At 40.4% G+C, this 19,118-nt stretch overlaps 1 protein-coding gene across 1 annotated transcript in view; it reads left to right on the top strand.

The window, feature by feature from the left end:
* Window positions 1-19,118, top strand: part of LOC122926346 (collagen alpha-1(IV) chain-like) — an 875,364-nt gene that overhangs the window by 280,088 nt on the left and 576,158 nt on the right. The window contains exons 52-61 of the mRNA XM_044277721.1: window positions 174-203; window positions 1,354-1,383; window positions 2,105-2,152; window positions 3,351-3,380; window positions 4,661-4,690; window positions 5,077-5,106; window positions 5,245-5,292; window positions 6,486-6,515; window positions 7,690-7,719; window positions 8,099-8,128. Coding sequence (XP_044133656.1) covers window positions 174-203; window positions 1,354-1,383; window positions 2,105-2,152; window positions 3,351-3,380; window positions 4,661-4,690; window positions 5,077-5,106; window positions 5,245-5,292; window positions 6,486-6,515; window positions 7,690-7,719; window positions 8,099-8,128 — 336 coding nt within the window. The remainder of the gene's footprint in view (window positions 1-173; window positions 204-1,353; window positions 1,384-2,104; window positions 2,153-3,350; window positions 3,381-4,660; window positions 4,691-5,076; window positions 5,107-5,244; window positions 5,293-6,485; window positions 6,516-7,689; window positions 7,720-8,098; window positions 8,129-19,118) is intronic.

Raw genomic sequence — 19,118 nt, 5'->3', positions numbered from 1 at the left:
TGAAGTTATCTGTACTATTTGTTCTCTTGACTTTAAATGAAAAGGAGACCAATATCAGATGGAAAAATATAATTATATTCAGTATTGCAGTGTATTATAAAACAAAACAGGCATGTTTGAAAACCAGTTTTGACTCTCCAGTCGGTGGCCAATAAAATCTGTTTTTCTTTTAGATATAAAGGGAGGAACTCCAGGGTCAACAGTTAACATATTTACATATATGACATATATATTTATATGATTTATGAGCTTTACTTGCAGTACCCTGCCAGACCAATGGGAGTGCTGTTAACTGGACCTACACCCACATAATAATAACACTTTAGTATTGGTTAATACAAGGTAGAATTAAAGCTTACACCAAGGCAGCTGACTTGTGTGACCAGAAAAAGCATGTAGCCATTGACTGTGATAGTTCTGTTGCGGGCTGAGGTGGGTGGAAGCTAAATTCTGTTTTCAATGTATTTTGTAAATACAAGGGATGAGAGTGTATAACAAAGTGAGGTTTCAACTGTGTCAAACTCAGAAGACAGGTCCAGGAGGAAGAGGCTGGAGTAATGTCATTTGTCTTGGCAGTTAGCAGACCATTGGTGAATTTGGTCAAGGCAGTTTCAGTTGAGTGGTAGGGTAGGAAGCCAGATTGTAACCAGTGAAAAAGGGAGTGAGATTAGAGGTGGGAAGACAATTCAAAGTGGACAAGTTGCTCAAGTAGTTTTGAGGAAAACAGGAGTAGAGATATGGGGTGACATTTTTGATCTATCTAGCTATCAATCTATCCATCACAGAGATTGGTGTTAATAGCACCAGCACATTGTGAATTAGTGTTGAGTGAATTGAAGTCCATTAAGTGGACTTTCATATGAATTTTAGGGAATATTCGATTTGGTCCCTGCTTCATGGTAGAAAATCGATTTTCCCTGACAGGCTGTAAAAACTTAAAATCAAACTTACATCCTTTATTTGAGCACGAAGCGTCGGCTGCTCCAGTAAAAGGGGAGACCTCCAGTACTCCTACAGGTGTTGGAGAATTTCCGGGGTGCCACAGAAGTCTCTTGGCCCATCCTGTAGATCTACAACTAGCTACGTCTAGCGTTGAGGCTGCATCATCAGACTAAGCTTCAGGTTCTAAACACAAAGCGGAGGAACAGTAGACAGGGGGCAGGGACCGCCAATGTGCTTAGCATGTTGTGCACCCACATTTTCCTTACAGCTTTGCTAAAAAACTCGGAATAACTCTCTAAATTGAAATATTATCTATCCTTTTATCTATCGATCTATCTATCTATCTAATGCAGGTTTCAAAATCAATTTAAAATCTTCAGACAATGACCAATAAAACGTGTTTTCTTTCAGATATAAAGGGAGGAATTCCGGGCCCGACAGGTAAAGTCTATATGTTCTGCCACCTTCACCCGTTGACAGGAGAATGAGTTGATATTGCGTTGAGTTAGACGCTGGGGTCCTTTACCTGTAGGAGACTATCTTCCGGACAGTGGAATGGCTGATTTCAAAATCTTTTGAGATCTTTTTAAATCCCTTCCCAGACTCATAGGCTGCTACAATCTTTTTTCTGAAGTCCTCTGACAGCTCTTTTGCTCTCACCATGGTGCTCACTCTCACTTCAACAGTCAGGAGCACACCAAACTAAATGTCTGAGGTTTAAATAGGGCAAGCCTAATTCAACATGCAGAGTAACGATCTACTAATTATGTGCACCTGGTGTGATATACCTGTGTGAGATCTGAGCCAATTTAAGAGGGAATACATGTGAGGGTGTCCTATCTTTTTCCTCAGTTAGAATAGGCATTTTTGTAGAATGACATTTACAGAAGATCTTGAAAAGACTTTTCTTCAGTTTTCTTTGTTTAGTTGGATTACTTTAATCTCTCTGTATTGTTGAAACGGAGATGAAATAACCTTTTATTAAAAATGTTACAAAAAAACACATGCTTTCAAAGGGTGTCCTAATTTTTTCACATGACTGTAGGTCATGTATGTAAATGATTGGTGTGATTTACATGCAGTACTCTGCCTGACTGCATGGAGTGATGTTACCAGGACATATGTCCACATAATACTAATACCTTTCTTTATTTAATAATAGGTGGCTGGTCTTATCAATTTGGTGGAAATCAGCCAGTGAATGGACTTGGTAAGTTTAAAAAAAGAAAAAAAAAAATTCTGTGAACATTAATGAATGCAACACCATAAATACATATTTTTAGAGTTAAAGATTGGCGTGCTGCAGGAGGTGGAAAAGGCTTGGATGTGAGCTTTGAAGGGCAGAGCAGAATCAGTGCTTACCACAAGACAACTGACTTGTGGGACCAAGCAGAGCATGGAGCCATTGACTGAGTTAGATGGGGGAAAGAAATTATTTTTTCTCTATGATAAATACTGTTTTCACTTGGCCCCAGGAGACAGACAGGTCAGTGATGCCAAGGAACGAGAGTGTGTGTCACATAAAGAAGAGGTCCGGGAGTTGGAGAAGGCCAGAGTAATGTAATTTTCTTGGCACTTAGCAGATCGTTGGTGAATTTGGTTAGGGCAGTTTCAGTTGAGTAATAGGGTTGGAAGCCAAACTGTAGCTGTTAAAAAAGGGAGCAAGAAAAGAGGTGGGAGGACAATTCAAAATGGACAACATGTTGTTCAAGTACTTTTGAGATAAGTCTTACTGTTTTTTGCTGCTTACAAAGAAAAACACTGGGTCAGAGGCCTATAGAGGAGTTGCACTCTTTTATTGTCTGATGATTGCGTTGCTTGTTTTTCAGTTTTTCTTTTTTTGTATCTGTCTACCTATCTTTCTATATCATTTTGCCAACCTCCCTGAACATCAAGGGAGCTCCAGAAAAAGGGGAGACCTCCAGTACTCCCACAGGTGATGGAGATTTTCCTGGGGGTGACAGAAGTCTCTTGGGACCTTCTGCAGATCAACTGCTAGAAAGGTCTGGCACTGAGGCTGCATCATCAAACACAGACTCAGGTTCAAACACATAGTTTAGGAGCAGAAAAAGGGCCAGGGACCCACAGTGTGCTGAGGATGTTGTACACCCACCATTTCCAGACAAAGTTAACAAGTTTGATCTAAATCTCTTAGCAAAGTATGATCTATCTATCTATCTATCTATCTATCTATCATCTCTATTATTTAGATTAACTGAAGATTCCGGAGATGATGAAGTTATCTGTACTATTTGTTCTATTGACTTTAAATAAAAAGGAGACCAATATCAGATTGAAAAAATATAATTATATTCAGTATTGCAGTGTATTATAAAACAAAACAGGCATGTTTGAAAACCAGTTTTGACTCTTCAGTTGGTGGCCAATAAAATCTGTTTTTCTTTTAGCTATAAGGGGAGGAACTGCAGGGTCAACAGGTAACATATATGAATATATATGTCATATATGTACATGATTTGTGAGCTTTACTTGCAATACCCTGCCTGGCCAATGGGAGTGCTGTTAACTGGACCCGCACCCACATAATAATAACACTTTAGTATTGGTTAATACATGGTAGAATTAAAGCTTACACCAAGGCAGCTGACTTGTGTGACCAGGAAGAGCATGTAGCCATTGACTGTGATAGGTCTGTTGGGGGCTGAGGTGAGGGGAAGCTAAATACTGTTTTCACTGTATTTTGTAAAGCCAAGGGATGAGAGTGTGTAACAAAGTGAGGTTTCAACTGTGTCAAACTCAAAAGACAGGTCCAGGAGGAGGAGGAGGAGGAGGCTGGAGTATTGTCATTTGTCTTGGCAGTTAGCAGACCGTTGGTGAGTTTGGTCAAGGCAGTATCAGTTGAGTGGTAGGGTCGGAAGCCAGACTGTAACGGTAAAAAAGGTAGTGATATGAGAGGTGGGAAGACAATTCAAAGTGGACATGTTGCTCAAGTAGTTTTGAGGAAAACAGGAGTAGGGATATGGGGTGACAGCTTTTTATCTATCTAGCTATCAATCTATCCATCACAGAGATTGGTGTTAATAGCACCAGCACATTCTGAATTAGTGTTGAGCGAATTGAAGTCCATTAAGTGGACTTTGATATGAATTTCAGGGAATATTCGATTTGACCCCTGCTTCATGGTAGAAAATCGATTTTCTCTGACTGGCTTTAAAAACTTAAAATCAAACTTATATCCTTTTCTTGAGCACAAAGCGTCGGGTGCTCTATTAAAATCGAAGAAATCCAGTACTCCGACAGGTGTTGGAGCATTTCCCCGGTGCCACAGAAGTCTCTTGGCCCCTCCTGCAGATCTACAACTATCTAGGCACCAGCACATTGTGAATTAGTGTTGAGCGAATTGAAGTCCATTAAGTGGCTTTAAAAACTTACTGGCTTTAAAAACTTAAAATCAAACTTACATCCTTTATTTGAGCACGAAGCGTTCCAGTAAATGGGGAGACCTCTAGTACTCCTACAGGTGTTGGAGAATTTCCTCGGTGCCACAGAAGTCTCTTGGCCCCTCCTGCAGATCAAAAACTAGCTAGATCTAGCGTTGAGGCTGCATCATCAGACTAAGCTTCAGGTTCTAAACACATAGTGAATATTTAAATATTATCTATCCATCTATCTATCGATCTATCTATCTATCTAATGCAGGTTTCAAAATCAATTTAAAATCTTCAGACAGTGACCAATAAAACGTGTTTTCTTTCAGATATAAAGGGAGGAATTCCAGGCCCGACAGGTAAAGTCTATATGTTCTGCCACCTTCACCAGTTGACAGGAGAATGAGCTGACAATGCACTGAGGTAGACGCTGGGGTCCTTTACAGCTTTTATTGAAAGGATCAGAGTAAAACTATAACAATAAAATAACAATGCTTACTATGAGGTGAATATATACATATTACAGTATACATGACAAAGCATAAAAAAGAACATATGTAATATACAAACACATAGAAATACATATGGGGATGGATAACATATAGGCGGTGTGTGGAAGATGAGGGTAAGATATAGTTTTATTCAGTTTTGCAGTGTAATATAAAAAAATATATATATATTTGGATGCTTCAAAATCCGTTTTGAATCTCCAGTCGGTGGCCAACAAAACCTATTTATATTTCAGATATAAATGGTGGAACTCCAGGGTCAACAGGTAAAGTATATAAATATATAGGTCATGTATGTAAATGATTGGTGTGATTTACATGCAGTACTCTGCCTGACTGCATGGAGTGATGTTACCAGGACATATGTCCACATAATACTAATACCTTTCTTTATTTAATAATAGGTGGCTGGTCCTATCAATTTGGTGGAAATCAGCCGGTGAATGGACTTGGTAAGTTTAAAAAAATAAAAAAAAACAATGCTGTGAACATTAATGAATGCAACACCATAAATACATCTTTTCAGAGTTAAAGATTGGCGGGCTCCAAGAGGTGGAAAAGGCTTGGATGTGTGGTTTGAAGGGCAGAGCATAATCAGAGCTTACTACAAGACAACTGACTTGTGGGACCAATCAGAGCATGAAGCCATTGACTGAGTTAGATGGGGGAAAGAAATTATTTTTTCTCCATTATAAATATTGTTTTCACTTGGCCCCAGGAGACAGACAGGTCAGTAATGCCAAGGAACGAGAGAGTGGGTAACATAAAGAAGAGGTCCTGGAGTTGGAGAAGGCCAGAGTAATGTAATTTTCTTGGCAGTTAGATCGTTGGTGAATTTGGTTAGGGCAGTTTCAGTTAAGTGGTAGGGTTGGAAGCCAAACTGTAGCTGTTAAAAAAGGAAGCAAGAAAAGAGGTGGGAGGACAATTCAATAAGGAACACATGTTGTTCAAGTACTTTTGAGATAAGTGTTACTATTTGTTGCTTCTTACACAGAAAAACACTGGGTCAGAGGCCTATTGAGGAGTTGCACTCTTTTATTGTCTGATGATTGGGTTGCTCGCTTTTCAGTTTTTCTTTTTTTGTATATGTCTTCCTATCTTTCTATATCATTTGGCCAACCTCCCTGAACATCCAGGGTGCTCCAGTTAAAGGTTAGACCTCCAGTAATCCCACAGGTGTTGGAGAATTTCCTGGGTGTGACAGAAGTCTCTTGGGACCTTCTGCAGATCAACTGCTAGATAGTTCTGGCACTGAGGCTGCATCATCAAATACAGACTCAGGTTCAAACACATAGTTGAGGAGCACAAAAGGGGCCAGGGACCCCCAGTGTGCTGAGCATGTTGTACACCCACCATTTCCAGACAAAGTTAACAAGTTTTATCTTAATCTCTTAGCAAAGTATGATCTATCTATCTATCTATATCCATCTATCATCTCTGCTATTGAGATTAACTGAAGATTCCGGAGATGATGAAGTTATCTGTACTATTTGTTCTCTTGACTTTAAATGAAAAGGAGACCAATATCAGATGGAAAAATATAATTATATTCAGTATTGCAGTGTATTATAAAACAAAACAGGCATGTTTGAAAACCAGTTTTGACTCTCCAGTCGGTGGCCAATAAAATCTGTTTTTCTTTTAGATATAAAGGGAGGAACTCCAGGGTCAACAGTTAACATATTTACATATATGACATATATATTTATATGATTTATGAGCTTTACTTGCAGTACCCTGCCAGACCAATGGGAGTGCTGTTAACTGGACCTACACCCACATAATAATAACACTTTAGTATTGGTTAATACAAGGTAGAATTAAAGCTTACACCAAGGCAGCTGACTTGTGTGACCAGAAAAAGCATGTAGCCATTGACTGTGATAGTTCTGTTGCGGGCTGAGGTGGGTGGAAGCTAAATTCTGTTTTCAATGTATTTTGTAAATACAAGGGATGAGAGTGTATAACAAAGTGAGGTTTCAACTGTGTCAAACTCAGAAGACAGGTCCAGGAGGAAGAGGCTGGAGTAATGTCATTTGTCTTGGCAGTTAGCAGACCATTGGTGAATTTGGTCAAGGCAGTTTCAGTTGAGTGGTAGGGTAGGAAGCCAGATTGTAACCAGTGTAAAAGGGAGTGAGATTAGAGGTGGGAAGACAATTCAAAGTGGACAAGTTGCTCAAGTAGTTTTGAGGAAAACAGGAGTAGAGATATGGGGTGACATTTTTGATCTATCTAGCTATCAATCTATCCATCACAGAGATTGGTGTTAATAGCACCAGCACATTGTGAATTAGTGTTGAGTGAATTGAAGTCCATTAAGTGGACTTTCATATGAATTTTAGGGAATATTCGATTTGGTCCCTGCTTCATGGTAGAAAATCGATTTTCCCTGACAGGCTGTAAAAACTTAAAATCAAACTTACATCCTTTATTTGAGCACGAAGCGTCGGCTGCTCCAGTAAAAGGGGAGACCTCCAGTACTCCTACAGGTGTTGGAGAATTTCCGGGGTGCCACAGAAGTCTTTTGGCCCATCCTGTAGATCTATAACTAGCTACGTCTAGCGTTGAGGCTGCATCATCAGACTAAGCTTCAGGTTCTAAACACATAGCGGAGGAGCAGTAGACAGGGGGCAGGGACCGCCAATGTGCTTAGCATGTTGTGCACCCACATTTTCCTGACAGCTTTGCTAAAAAACTCGGAATAACTCTATCTCTAAATTTAAATATTATCTATTCATCTATCTATCTATCTATCTATCTATCTATCGATCTATCTATCTACCTAATGCAGGTTTCAAAATCAATTAAAAATCTTCAGACAGTGACCAATAAAACGTGTTTTCTTTCAGATATAAAGGGAGGAATTCCGGGCCCGACAGGTAAAGTCTATATGTTCTGCCACCTTCACCCGTTGACAGGAGAATGAGTTGATATTGCGTTAAGTTAGACGCTGGGGTCCTTTACAGCTTTTATTAAAAGGATCAGAGTAAAACTATAACAAGAAAATAACAATGCTTACTATGAGGTGAATATATACATATTACAGTATACATGACAAAGCATAACAAAGAACATATGTAATATACAAACACATATAAATCCATATGGGGATGGATAACAATATAGGCGGTGTGTGGAGGATGTGGGTAAGATGTAGTTCGATTCAGTTTTCCAGTGTAATATAAAAAAAAATTTGCATGCTTCAAAATCTGTTTTGAATCTCCAGTCGGTGGCCAACAAAACCTGTTTATATTTCAGATATAAATGGAGGAACTCCAGGGTCAACAGGTAAAGTATATAAATATATAGGTCATGTATGTAAATGATTGGTAAGATTTACATGCAGTACTCTGCCTGACTGCATGGAGTGATGTTACCAGGACATATGTCCACATAATACAAATACCTTTCTTTATTTAATAATAGGTGGCTGGTCTTATCAATTTGGTGGAAATCAGCCAGTGAATGGACTTGGTAAGTTTAAAAAAAAAAAAAAAAAAAAAAAAAAATTCTGTGAACATTAATGAATGCAACACCATAAATACATATTTTTAGAGTTAAAGATTGGCGTGCTGCAGGAGGTGGAAAAGGCTTGGATGTGAGCTTTGAAGGGCAGAGCAGAATCAGTGCTTACCACAAGACAACTGACTTGTGGGACCAAGCAGAGCATGGAGCCATTGACTGAGTTAGATGGGGGAAAGAAATTATTTTTTCTCTATGATAAATACTGTTTTCACTTGGCCCCAGGAGACAGACAGGTCAGTGATGCCAAGGAACGAGAGTGTGTGTCACATAAAGAAGAGGTCCGGGAGTTGGAGAAGGCCAGAGTAATGTAATTTTCTTGGCAGTTAGCAGATCATTGGTGAATTTGGTTAGGGCAGTTTCAGTTAAGTGGTATGGTTGGAAGCCAAACTGTAGCTGTTAAAAAAGGGAGCAAGAAAAGAGGTGGGAGGACAATTCAAAATGGACAACATGTTGTTCAAGTACTTTTGAGATAAGTCTTACTATTTTTTGCTGCTTACAAAGAAAAACACTGGGTCAGAGGCCTATAGAGGAGTTGCACTCTTTTATTGTCTGATGATTGTGTTGCTTGTTTTTCAGTTTTTCTTTTTTTGTATATGTCTACCTATCTTTCTATATCATTTTGCCAACCTCCCTGAACATCAAGGGAGCTCCAGAAAAAGGGGAGACCTCCAGTACTCCCACAGGTGATGGAGATTTTCCTGGGGGTGACAGAAGTCTCTTGGGACCTTCTGCAGATCAACTGCTAGAAAGGTCTGGCACTGAGGCTGCATCATCAAACACAGACTCAGGTTCAAACACATAGTTGAGGAGCAGAAAAAGGGCCAGGGACCCACAGTGTGCTGAGGATGTTGTACACCCACCATTTCCAGACAAAGTTAACAAGTTTGATCTAAATCTCTTAGCAAAGTATGATCTATCTATCTATCTATCTATCCATCTATCATCTCTATTATTTAGATTAACTGAAGATTCCGGAGATGATGAAGTTATCTGTACTATTTGTTCTATTGACTTTAAATAAAAAGGAGACCAATATCAGATTGAAAAAATATAATTATATTTGGTATTGCAGTGTATTATAAAACAAAACAGGCATGTTTGAAAACCAGTTTTGACTCTTCAGTCGGTGGCCAATAAAATCTGTTTTTCTTTTAGATATGAGGGGAGGAACTGCAGGGTCAACAGGTAACATATATGAATATATATGTCATATATGTACATGATTTGTGAGCTTTACTTGCAATACCCTGCCTGGCCAATGGGAGTGCTGTTAACTGGACCCGCACCCACATAATAATAACACTTTAGTATTGGTTAATACATGGTAGAATTAAAGCTTACACCAAGGCAGCTGACTTGTGTGACCAGGAAGAGCATGTAGCCATTGACTGTGATAGGTCTGTTGGGGGCTGAGGTGAGGGGAAGCTAAATACTGTTTTCACTGTATTTTGTAAAGCCAAGGGATGAGAGTGTGTAACAAAGTGAGGTTTCAACTGTGTCAAACTCAAAAGACAGGTCCAGGAGGAGGAGGAGGAGGAGGAGGCTGGAGTAATGTCATTTGTCTTGGCAGTTAGCAGACCGTTGGTGAGTTTGGTCAAGGCAGTATCAGTTGAGTGGTAGGGTCGGAAGCCAGACTGTAACCGGTAAAAAAGGTAGTGATATGAGAGGTGGGAAGACAATTCAAAGTGGACATGTTGCTCAAGTAGTTTTGAGGAAAACAGGAGTAGGGATATGGGGTGACAGCTTTTTATCTATCTAGCTAGCAATCTATCCATCGTAGAGATTGGTGTTAATAGGGCCAGCACATTTTGAATTAGTGTTGAGCAAATTGAAGTCCATTAAGTGGACTTTGATATGAATTTTAGGGAATATTCGATTTGACACATGCTTCATGGTAGAAAATCGATTTTCCCTGACTGGCTTTAAAAACTTAAAATCAAACTTACATCCTTTATTTGAGCACGAAGCGTCGGGTGCTCTATTAAAAGGAGAGACCTTACAGTACTCCGACAGGTGTTGGAGAATTTCCTCGGTGCCACAGAAGTCTCTTGGCCCCTCCTGCAGATCTACAACTAGCTAGTAGAGTTGAGCGAACACCTGGATGTTCGGGTTTGAAAAGTTTGGCCGAACCCCATTGAAGTCAATGAGAACCCGAACTTTTTGGCACTAAAAAGGCTGTAAAACAGCCCAGGAAAGGGCTAGAGGGCTGCAAAAGGCAGCAAAATGTAGGTAAATCCCCTGCAAACAAATGTGGATAGGGAAATGAATAATAAAATAAATACAAATTAACCAATATCAATTGGAGAGAGGTCCCATAGCAGAGAATCAGGCTTCATGTCACCCACCACTGGAACAGGCCACTGTCAGATAGTTAGGCCCTGGCACCCAGACAGAGAAGAGAGGTACCATAGCAGAGAATCAGGCTTCATGTCGTAGCAGAGAATCAGGCTTCATGTCATAGCAGAGAATCAGACTTCATCTCATAGCAGAGAATCAGGCTTCACGTCACCCACCACTGGAACCGGCCATTGTCAGATATTTATGCCCCGGCACCCAGACAGAGGAGATAGGTCCCATTGCAGAGAATCAGGCTTCACGTCACCCACCACTGGAACAGGCCATTGTCAGATATTTAGGCCCCGGCACCAAGACAGAGGAGAGAGGTCCCATAGCAGAGAATCAGGCTTCATGTCATAGCAGAGAATCAGGCTTCACGTCACCCACTACTGGAACAGGCCACTGTCAGATATTTAGGCCCCGGCACCCAGACAGAGGAGAAAGGTCCCATAGAAGAGAATCAGGCTTCATGTCATAGCAGAGAATCAGGCTTCATGTCATAGCAGAGAATCAGGCTTCATGTCATAGCAGAGAGTCAGGCTTCACGTCACCCACCACTGGAACAGGCCATTGTCAGATATTTAGACCCCGGCACCCAGACAGAGGAGAGAGGTCCCATTGCAGAGAATCAGGCATCATGTCACCCACCACTGGAACAGGCCACTGTCAGATATTTATGCCCCGGCACCCAGACAGAGGAGAGAGGTCCCATAGCAGAGAATCAGGCTTCATGTCATAGCAGAGAATCAGGCTTCACGTCACTCACCACTGGAACAGGCCATTGTCAGATATTTAGGCCCCGGCACCCAGACAGAGGAGAGAGGTCCCATAGCAGAGAATCAAGCTTCATGTCATAGCAGAGAATCAGGCTTCATGTCATAGCAGAGAATCAGGATTCATGTCATAGCAGAGAATCAGGCTTCACGTCACCTACAACTGGAACAGGCCATTGTCAGATATTTAGGCCCCGGCACCCAGACAGAGGAGAGAGGTCCCATTGCAGAGAATCAGGCTTCATGTCACCCACCACTGGAACAGGCCACAGTGAGATATTTAAGCCCCGGCACCCAGACAGAGGAGAGAGGTCCCATAACAGAGAATCAGGCTTCACGTCACCCACCACTGGAACAGGCCACTGTCAGATATTTAAGCCCGGCACCCAGACAGAGGAGAGAGGTCCCATAGCAGAGAATCAGGCTTCATGTCATAGCAGAGAATCAGGCTTAATGTCACCCACCACTGGAACAGGCCACTGTCAGATATTTAGGCCCCAGCACCCAGACTGAGGAGAGAGGTCCCATTGCAGAGAATCAGGCTTCATGTCACCCACCACTGGAACAGGCCACTGTCAGATATTTAGGCCCCGGCACCCAGACAGAGGAGAGGTTCATTCAACTTTGGTTGCCCCGCAATATAATGGTAAAATAAAAAAATAAAAGGATTGAATGAATAGTCCTGGAGTACAAGAATATATTGTTAAGGGGAGGTAGTTATAAATGTCTAATCTGCACAAGGGATGGACAGGTCCTGTGGGATCCATGCCTGGTTCATTTTTATGAACGTCAGCTTGTCCACATTGGCTGTGGATAGGCGGCTGCGTTTATCTGTAATGACGCCCCCTGCCGTGCTGAATACACATTCAGACAAAACGCTGGCCGCCGGGCAGGCCAGCACCTCCAAGGCATAAAAGGCTAGCTCTGGCCACGTGGACAATTTGTAGACCCAGAAGTTGAATGGGGCCGAACCATCAGTCAGTACGTGGAGGGGTGTGCACACGTACTGTTCCACCATGTTAGTGAAATGCTGCCTTGCTAACCCTGCCCTCAGAGGAGCTGGCCGTGACACAGCTGCATTGGTGACCTCTTGCTCCTCCTCTGCCTTCGCCTTGGGCTTCCCCTTGTTCCCCTGTGACATTTGGGAATGCTCTCAGTAGCGCGTCTACCAACGTGCGCTTGTACTCGCGCATCTTCCTATCACGCTCCAGTGCAGGAAGTAAGGTGGGCACATTGTCTATGTACCAGGGATCCAGCAGGGTGGCAACCCAGTAATCCACACACATTAAAATGTGGGCAACTCTGCTGTCGTCGCACATGCACTGCAGCATGTAGTCGCTCATGTGTGCCAGGACAAGCTGTCCTCTGTGGGAGTCGTATCGTCATCGTCCTCCGTTTCCCCCCAGCCACGCACCAGTGATGTCATGCAAAATAATGAGTCCCTTGGACACATTTTATCTTTTCATGTGTCATCTTTTCACTTGTGACAGTTGTTCCACGTTCCTTATAGGTTTCGAAAATAGGCCCCTGAGAGTTCTAGAAGACAGTCAACATCAACTTTCCTGCAGACGGTGGCATCTTGAATCTCTTTGCTACAGGAGATGATGGATGCTTCCACTGCATACTCAGCCTCTTGCCTTCGGGCTTGTAGGGGAGAACCCACGTTTCATTGCCAGTGACTATCTGCTGCAGATACTTGCCATTGTTTTCACAATAACGGACCAAGTTATCTACAAGAGAGAACTTTATCTCCATACTGAGCACACATGTGGAGATGAATGTGTGCTCCTGGCACAATTTTTTCCCACAAAAAGCGTATGTTAGAATGCTGTTCCTCTTTGGTGTAATTGATACGTTTCGCAGCCATCTTCTCCACAGTGTGACGACTGTAATACTAAACTGCAAGATCAGCCGGTTTGCCAGACTCACTAGTCACATGAAAATCTCAGATATGACCAATTACTACTCCTCCAGCCTTCACTGTTTCCAAAGGAAATTTAAAAGTGCTGAAACTTTTTGAAGACCTCCTATATAAGCATGATATACTTCTAAAATACTTCTCCATCTTAATTGTCCAACTTATGACTTTAGGAGCAAAAATTTGCACTAGCACTATCATTTTTTTAAATAAAATGTATTTAAAATATAAAATGATATCATTTAAATCCTAAAATATAAAATCAGTAAACTTTAAAATAAATTAAAGTGACATACAATATTTTTTGCTTATAAATACAATATTGTAATTCATATAAATTTAATCACATAATCTCAATTTTCTTTATTCTGGTAAATTAAATTTTATTTGCTGTTTTATTTTTTTCATATATAAGGTGTGCAAGTAGGTAAAGAAGAAAGAAATGGGCAAAGACAAGGATTACTACAGAGTCTATTAAGTGAGTACTTATTGAATATAATATTTCAATTTTTTTATTTGAATGGTTAAAAAATTCTGTTAGATATGCTTATTTTTAACAAAGTATCTATAAGCTTTATTCATGGCTTTGTTTTTATTTTTACAATATATATTTTAACCGATTTTTTTAAAACATCTTTAACTTTTTTTATAAATATATAATTTTTTTCAAAACTCTCACTAAGGCAATTCTCCATCTTAAAGTTCCCAATTAACCTTGTCAAGTTAAATCTCCTATATGTAAATGAGTAACCTCTCTTGTTCTCCATTTTTCAGCCATTTATTGATTGACTAAAATGTTGCTTAAATTCTATCCAATGGGGTGCCTGATGTAAAACCCAAAAATATAAGAAAAAATGTAATGTTTTCTTTGAAAAAATGTTTTTTTTACTGTAATCATTTATCGTAATTATAGTAGTTTTGCATTAAAATTATTTTGAGTAATTAATTGTTGAAAAATTTTGTTTTTTAGATGTCGGTGGAAATATAATATCAAATGCAGGTGGAGTTATAATAATTAAATATTGTTCCTTTTAGATTTTTTTTTTTCTAAGACTTTATTTGGTTTAGGGCCATCATGACTCACAGCTGTATTATCATAGACAAATTCAATAAAAAAAGGCTTAAGGTATAAATAAGACCAAAATTAGGTTAGATGGCACCTACAATTTTTTATGGTGCCCCTCCTTTCCTCCTAGATATAAAGAAAAAGGTTTTGGAAGATTTTTTTTACAGCTGTGTTACCATAAATACTAGGATTAGGATATACTATGTAGCTGAGGAAGAGATTTTCTCCATCATATAAAATTAATGTAAAAGTTAAACACACATACGGATGTAGCAGTGTTAACACACGTGCTTTATGAGACATGTTATCTAAACTAAATGCAACTAAATGTGTTAAGCAATTGCTTTTCAATGACTTTTGTTTCAAGATAACGCGATGAGTTAAGAGTGTGTGTGTTACCCCTGCTACATCTATATGTCAAATAGACAATCTTCACAGAGACTTGCCCTATAGAAACCTATGTTTAAGCTATTGCAGATCATCCTCTATATTGTCTGAATTTGTGAGTATAAACTCCTCATTACAGTACCAGCGAAGTGCATGCAATTTTAACAAATTTTATAAACCCGCTGTGGGGAAAAAATAATTTGCTGGTCTATCAGGCTCTATGCTAGCTGTGAAGCACAGAAACCAGTGTGAATGAAGCCACTGATGTGAAGGAGGCATCAGTCCTATCTACAATAGACACACAATACAATAGACACACATCCTTTTTATGGTCTTGCAGGGACAGTGTAGGGTTTGTGAAGAAGATATATTTAGTTAGGTTGATTGAATTCCTACATAGAAAGTCAGGTTTTATCATTAGGGACACCATAGGGTGAGTTAGTTGTATGTCTTACAGCCAGGGATCTTGCAGCTGTTCACAAGTCCCTTGTATACAGGGTGCTGCACTGCTGCACAGAGATCCCTAAAGAAACATTTCATTAGTTGTTTTTATGTGCTGGAGCCATTTTTTGGTTCAAAAATCTGTTACAAAGCTCCTGCAGTTCATAAGTTTATAAGTGTAAAATTAAACTCATTTTAGTATGTGAATTGCAGTTTCCAGTAAGGGTGAAGCCAGGAGACGTTTGTTTTTATCAAAAAAACTGTTACAATTTGTGCATTATAGTGATTCATTTGCAGCATATAGCGTGGTTGCAATTGGGCCTGTATTTTTTTGTTGCAATTTATATTTTTTGATGCTCTCCTTTTCCCTGTGCTAAATCGTGCAGGGCAAAGGCATTTTCTGGAGTTCCGGTGAGGAACAGGGCTCTCCATAGGGCTGCCAGGCAGAGGCTTCCGCCTGTCACGGTGGGGAGTGAGGGAAACCCCCCACCATCCAGTAGTAACTGTTACTAGGCTAGACAACAATGAATGGAGCAGGCCACAACCTACAGCCGCCCTAATCCTGACCCTGATCTCCTGACCGCATGAGCAAACCCTGAAGGTAGGAGGGCTCACGCACTGGAACCTGGATCCTGCTGACCCTGACGGTCCCTGGCATAGGGGTCAGTAGGGCTGGTGCAAGGATTTTTGCCACCCTAGGCAAAAGCTAATTTTGCCGCCCCCTTGACTCCATCCATTGACCACACCCCTTTACCCGCCCCTTTTTCAGCCACCTATTGCATGTAACATTTAACTATGGTCGTGTACCCTGTGCCAGTCTATGGTCATGTACCCTGTGCCAGTCTGACTATGGTCATGTATATATAATATACAGCCATTGTCTGCCACCTAGTACCATCCCAGTGATGCCAATCACTCTGCGCTGTTCAGCAGGTTGGCACACCAAACACAAGCAGTGCCACCTATTCACTGCCAGGCGCCATTCAGCCACAAATCCTGTGCCACCAGGGCAACATAAAACAGTATGCTGCCTTGTGCCCTCTGCCAGTCTGGCACTGTCCTGCACCCTGTACCATTCATAGCCCTTTAGACAGTCTGTGCCACCTATTAGGCTCCATGTGCCACTGCTGGGCACCCTGTGCCAGTCAGAATCTGTGGCCCCTAGTCAAGCAGCAGGTGTGCCCTGACCCCTGTACACAAGTGTGTGCCACCCTGCTGCCAGTCACTGTCCTGCAGCCTTATACACCCTAGTGCAGGTTGTCAGAGTGCGGTTGCCAGGGGTGCTCACCAGGTTCTGCTCCTCGCTGTTCTCCAGGTCCACATTGCCTTGGCTCTTGCCAAGATCATGTGTCTTCGGCGCTTAATCCCGCGAGACCCACCTATGGAGGTCACTGGTCTCGCGGGATTGTGCACCCGAAGTCAAGGATTTTTGCCAACACAAGCGAATTTACATTTTGGCGCCCCCCCCATCATTTCGCATTTCTGCCCCTCATGATTCATGTCCATTTCTTGCCCCCCCCATGTGCTAATATCATAGTGCCATCCTCTCCCCCTGTCCCCTAATGTGCCAGTATCAAGTGCCTCGCTCCTCCCCCCTCCATGTGCCAGTATCATGGCGTCAATAGCCCCCCTCCCCCGTGGCAGTAAAGTAATAGTCCAGTATTTAAAAAAAAAAAAAACACTTTCAGAAAAGTTTGTCCTGGGATTCGAACTCACGACCCCTACACATCAGAGGCAAGGGATTTACCCTCACAGCTATGAAAGCTGTCTAGCTAGTTACTAAAAAAATATATATATAAGACTTCTACTATAGGTAACTTTGATACCTAGTGTACATCCATACACATGACAGCTGCCCCAGTACACACTGTGTATGGATGTAGCAGAGCTGGGTGTGTTGGGGCAGCTGTCATGTGTATGGTTGTACACTAGGTATCAAAGTTACCTACAGTAGATGTCTTATTTTTTTTTTATATATATATATATATTTTTTTTTTTTAAAGTAACTAGTTAGACAGCTTTCATAGCTGTGAGGGTAAATGCCTTGCCTCTGTTGTGTAGAGGTTGTGAGTTTGAATCCCAGGACAAACTTTTCTGAAAGGCAGTCTAAATGAGATTTAAATACACCAGGGTCTTGTAGCTGTGTGCCGCTGGCAAGTACAGGAACAGGAGTGAAGTGAAGGAGATGATGTCAGATGGATCCACAAGTAGGGGGCGGCGCGCAGACTGGGGGTCAGGAATAGGAGACTTGTATTATGAAGGATCAAAACGGAATGCCTCTTAAAGACTTCCGTCTTATAGATTTCGTTATTTTCCGTTATAACAATGTTATAAAGGAAAGCCATAACTCTGATGTGAACCCACCCTTACCATGTTTATTTTGCACATTTTTTAGAAGTCAAAATATATTTTAAATATAAAATGCTATTACTGTAATTGAATGTATTTAAAAAAAATATAATAACAATTAAAATATATAAATATATATAAATTAAATTATATTTCTTTAATATGCTAAATTATATATATATATATTTTTTTTTTTGCTATCTGGCCATTAGTTGGTGGAGAAAATCATGGATTAATACCAAGTATAGTAGGTGGGTAGAGATTGGATACAATTTTTAATTTAAATATTTAAAATTTTAATTTATCTTTGTTCTTTGATGTTTTTTTAATTGTTTTAAACACTTTATAGAGCTTTTTTTTTTTAGCTGTTCAAAGAAAGTGTTATATTTTTTCCTAAAATTTCACTTTGGAAATTTACCTTCCCAAACTTCAGCATTAACTATGTAAAGTTAAATCTTTTGTATACTATGCCCTTCTGTTTCTTATTATCACACATTTATGGAATGAGACAAACCTTAGGCCGTGTTCACATCAACGTCAATATAACAGAAAGAAAAGGATCCTTTATTTTCAGCATCTGTTGTGCTCATTTTGCATCCGCTTATGTCAGTATCATCAGAAATCCATTATTTTTGACAGGACTTTATATCCCCTTAAAAATAACGGGTCTCTGACAGAACTGTAACGGTTGCAAAATGAGCAAAATTTGATGCTCGAAAAAAAGGATCCATTTGCTTTCAATTTTTCTGTACTTCTGATGGATCAGAAAGATAGAAAACAAAAGGTGAACATGACTTTACTAAAATACAATGGGGTTCTTGACATGACAGCCCAAAAAAAAAATTTTTGAATTTTTATTTTAACAAAATATTAATTGTAATGATTCAGAGCTGAACCAGGACATAACCCCTATTTCACCCATGCAGTGGAACATCGAAGCATCACACAGGGCAAGGGCTGTTTTGTTTATATTTTTACACTGCTAGGTGGAGGGTTCCACCTAGCAATGATCCCGGTGACATCACCGGCACTTATGGGCGGTCTATAGCGCTGCATTCCCATAAAGAGACCCGGTATGTCACCGGGTCTAAAGAAAACAATAAAGCCCTTGCCCTGAGCGATACATGCTATAATGCTCCACTCATTCATGCTCAATAAACGAATAAGGGGTTATGCCCGGGTTCAGCTCTGAACCTGGACAACTCCTTTAAGTAAGACAATTAAACATTAAAGTTACTTATAAATTAATCAATCTCAATATTATTTTTTCAGATGCTGGTGGAAAAGTTATAAAAGAGACAGGTAGAGAAATAATAATTATATTCCTGTTTTCAAAACTTTTCTGTCACCCTTTTTTTTAGGGCCATCAATCCTTCCAATACATATAGATAACACCATATGTTAATGCACTGGTTTAATTTTTGAAGGTGGCATAATCCATGGAATTGGTGATGCAATTGGAGGGCTGGGAAAATGAAGAAG

The sequence above is a fragment of the Bufo gargarizans genome, chromosome 2 (genome assembly GCF_014858855.1).
Source record: "Bufo gargarizans isolate SCDJY-AF-19 chromosome 2, ASM1485885v1, whole genome shotgun sequence".
In the NCBI taxonomy this organism is placed as follows: Eukaryota; Metazoa; Chordata; class Amphibia; order Anura; family Bufonidae; genus Bufo; species Bufo gargarizans.
Note: the sequence above shows the minus strand (reverse complement) of the source record. Positions and strands in the feature narration are given on the sequence as shown.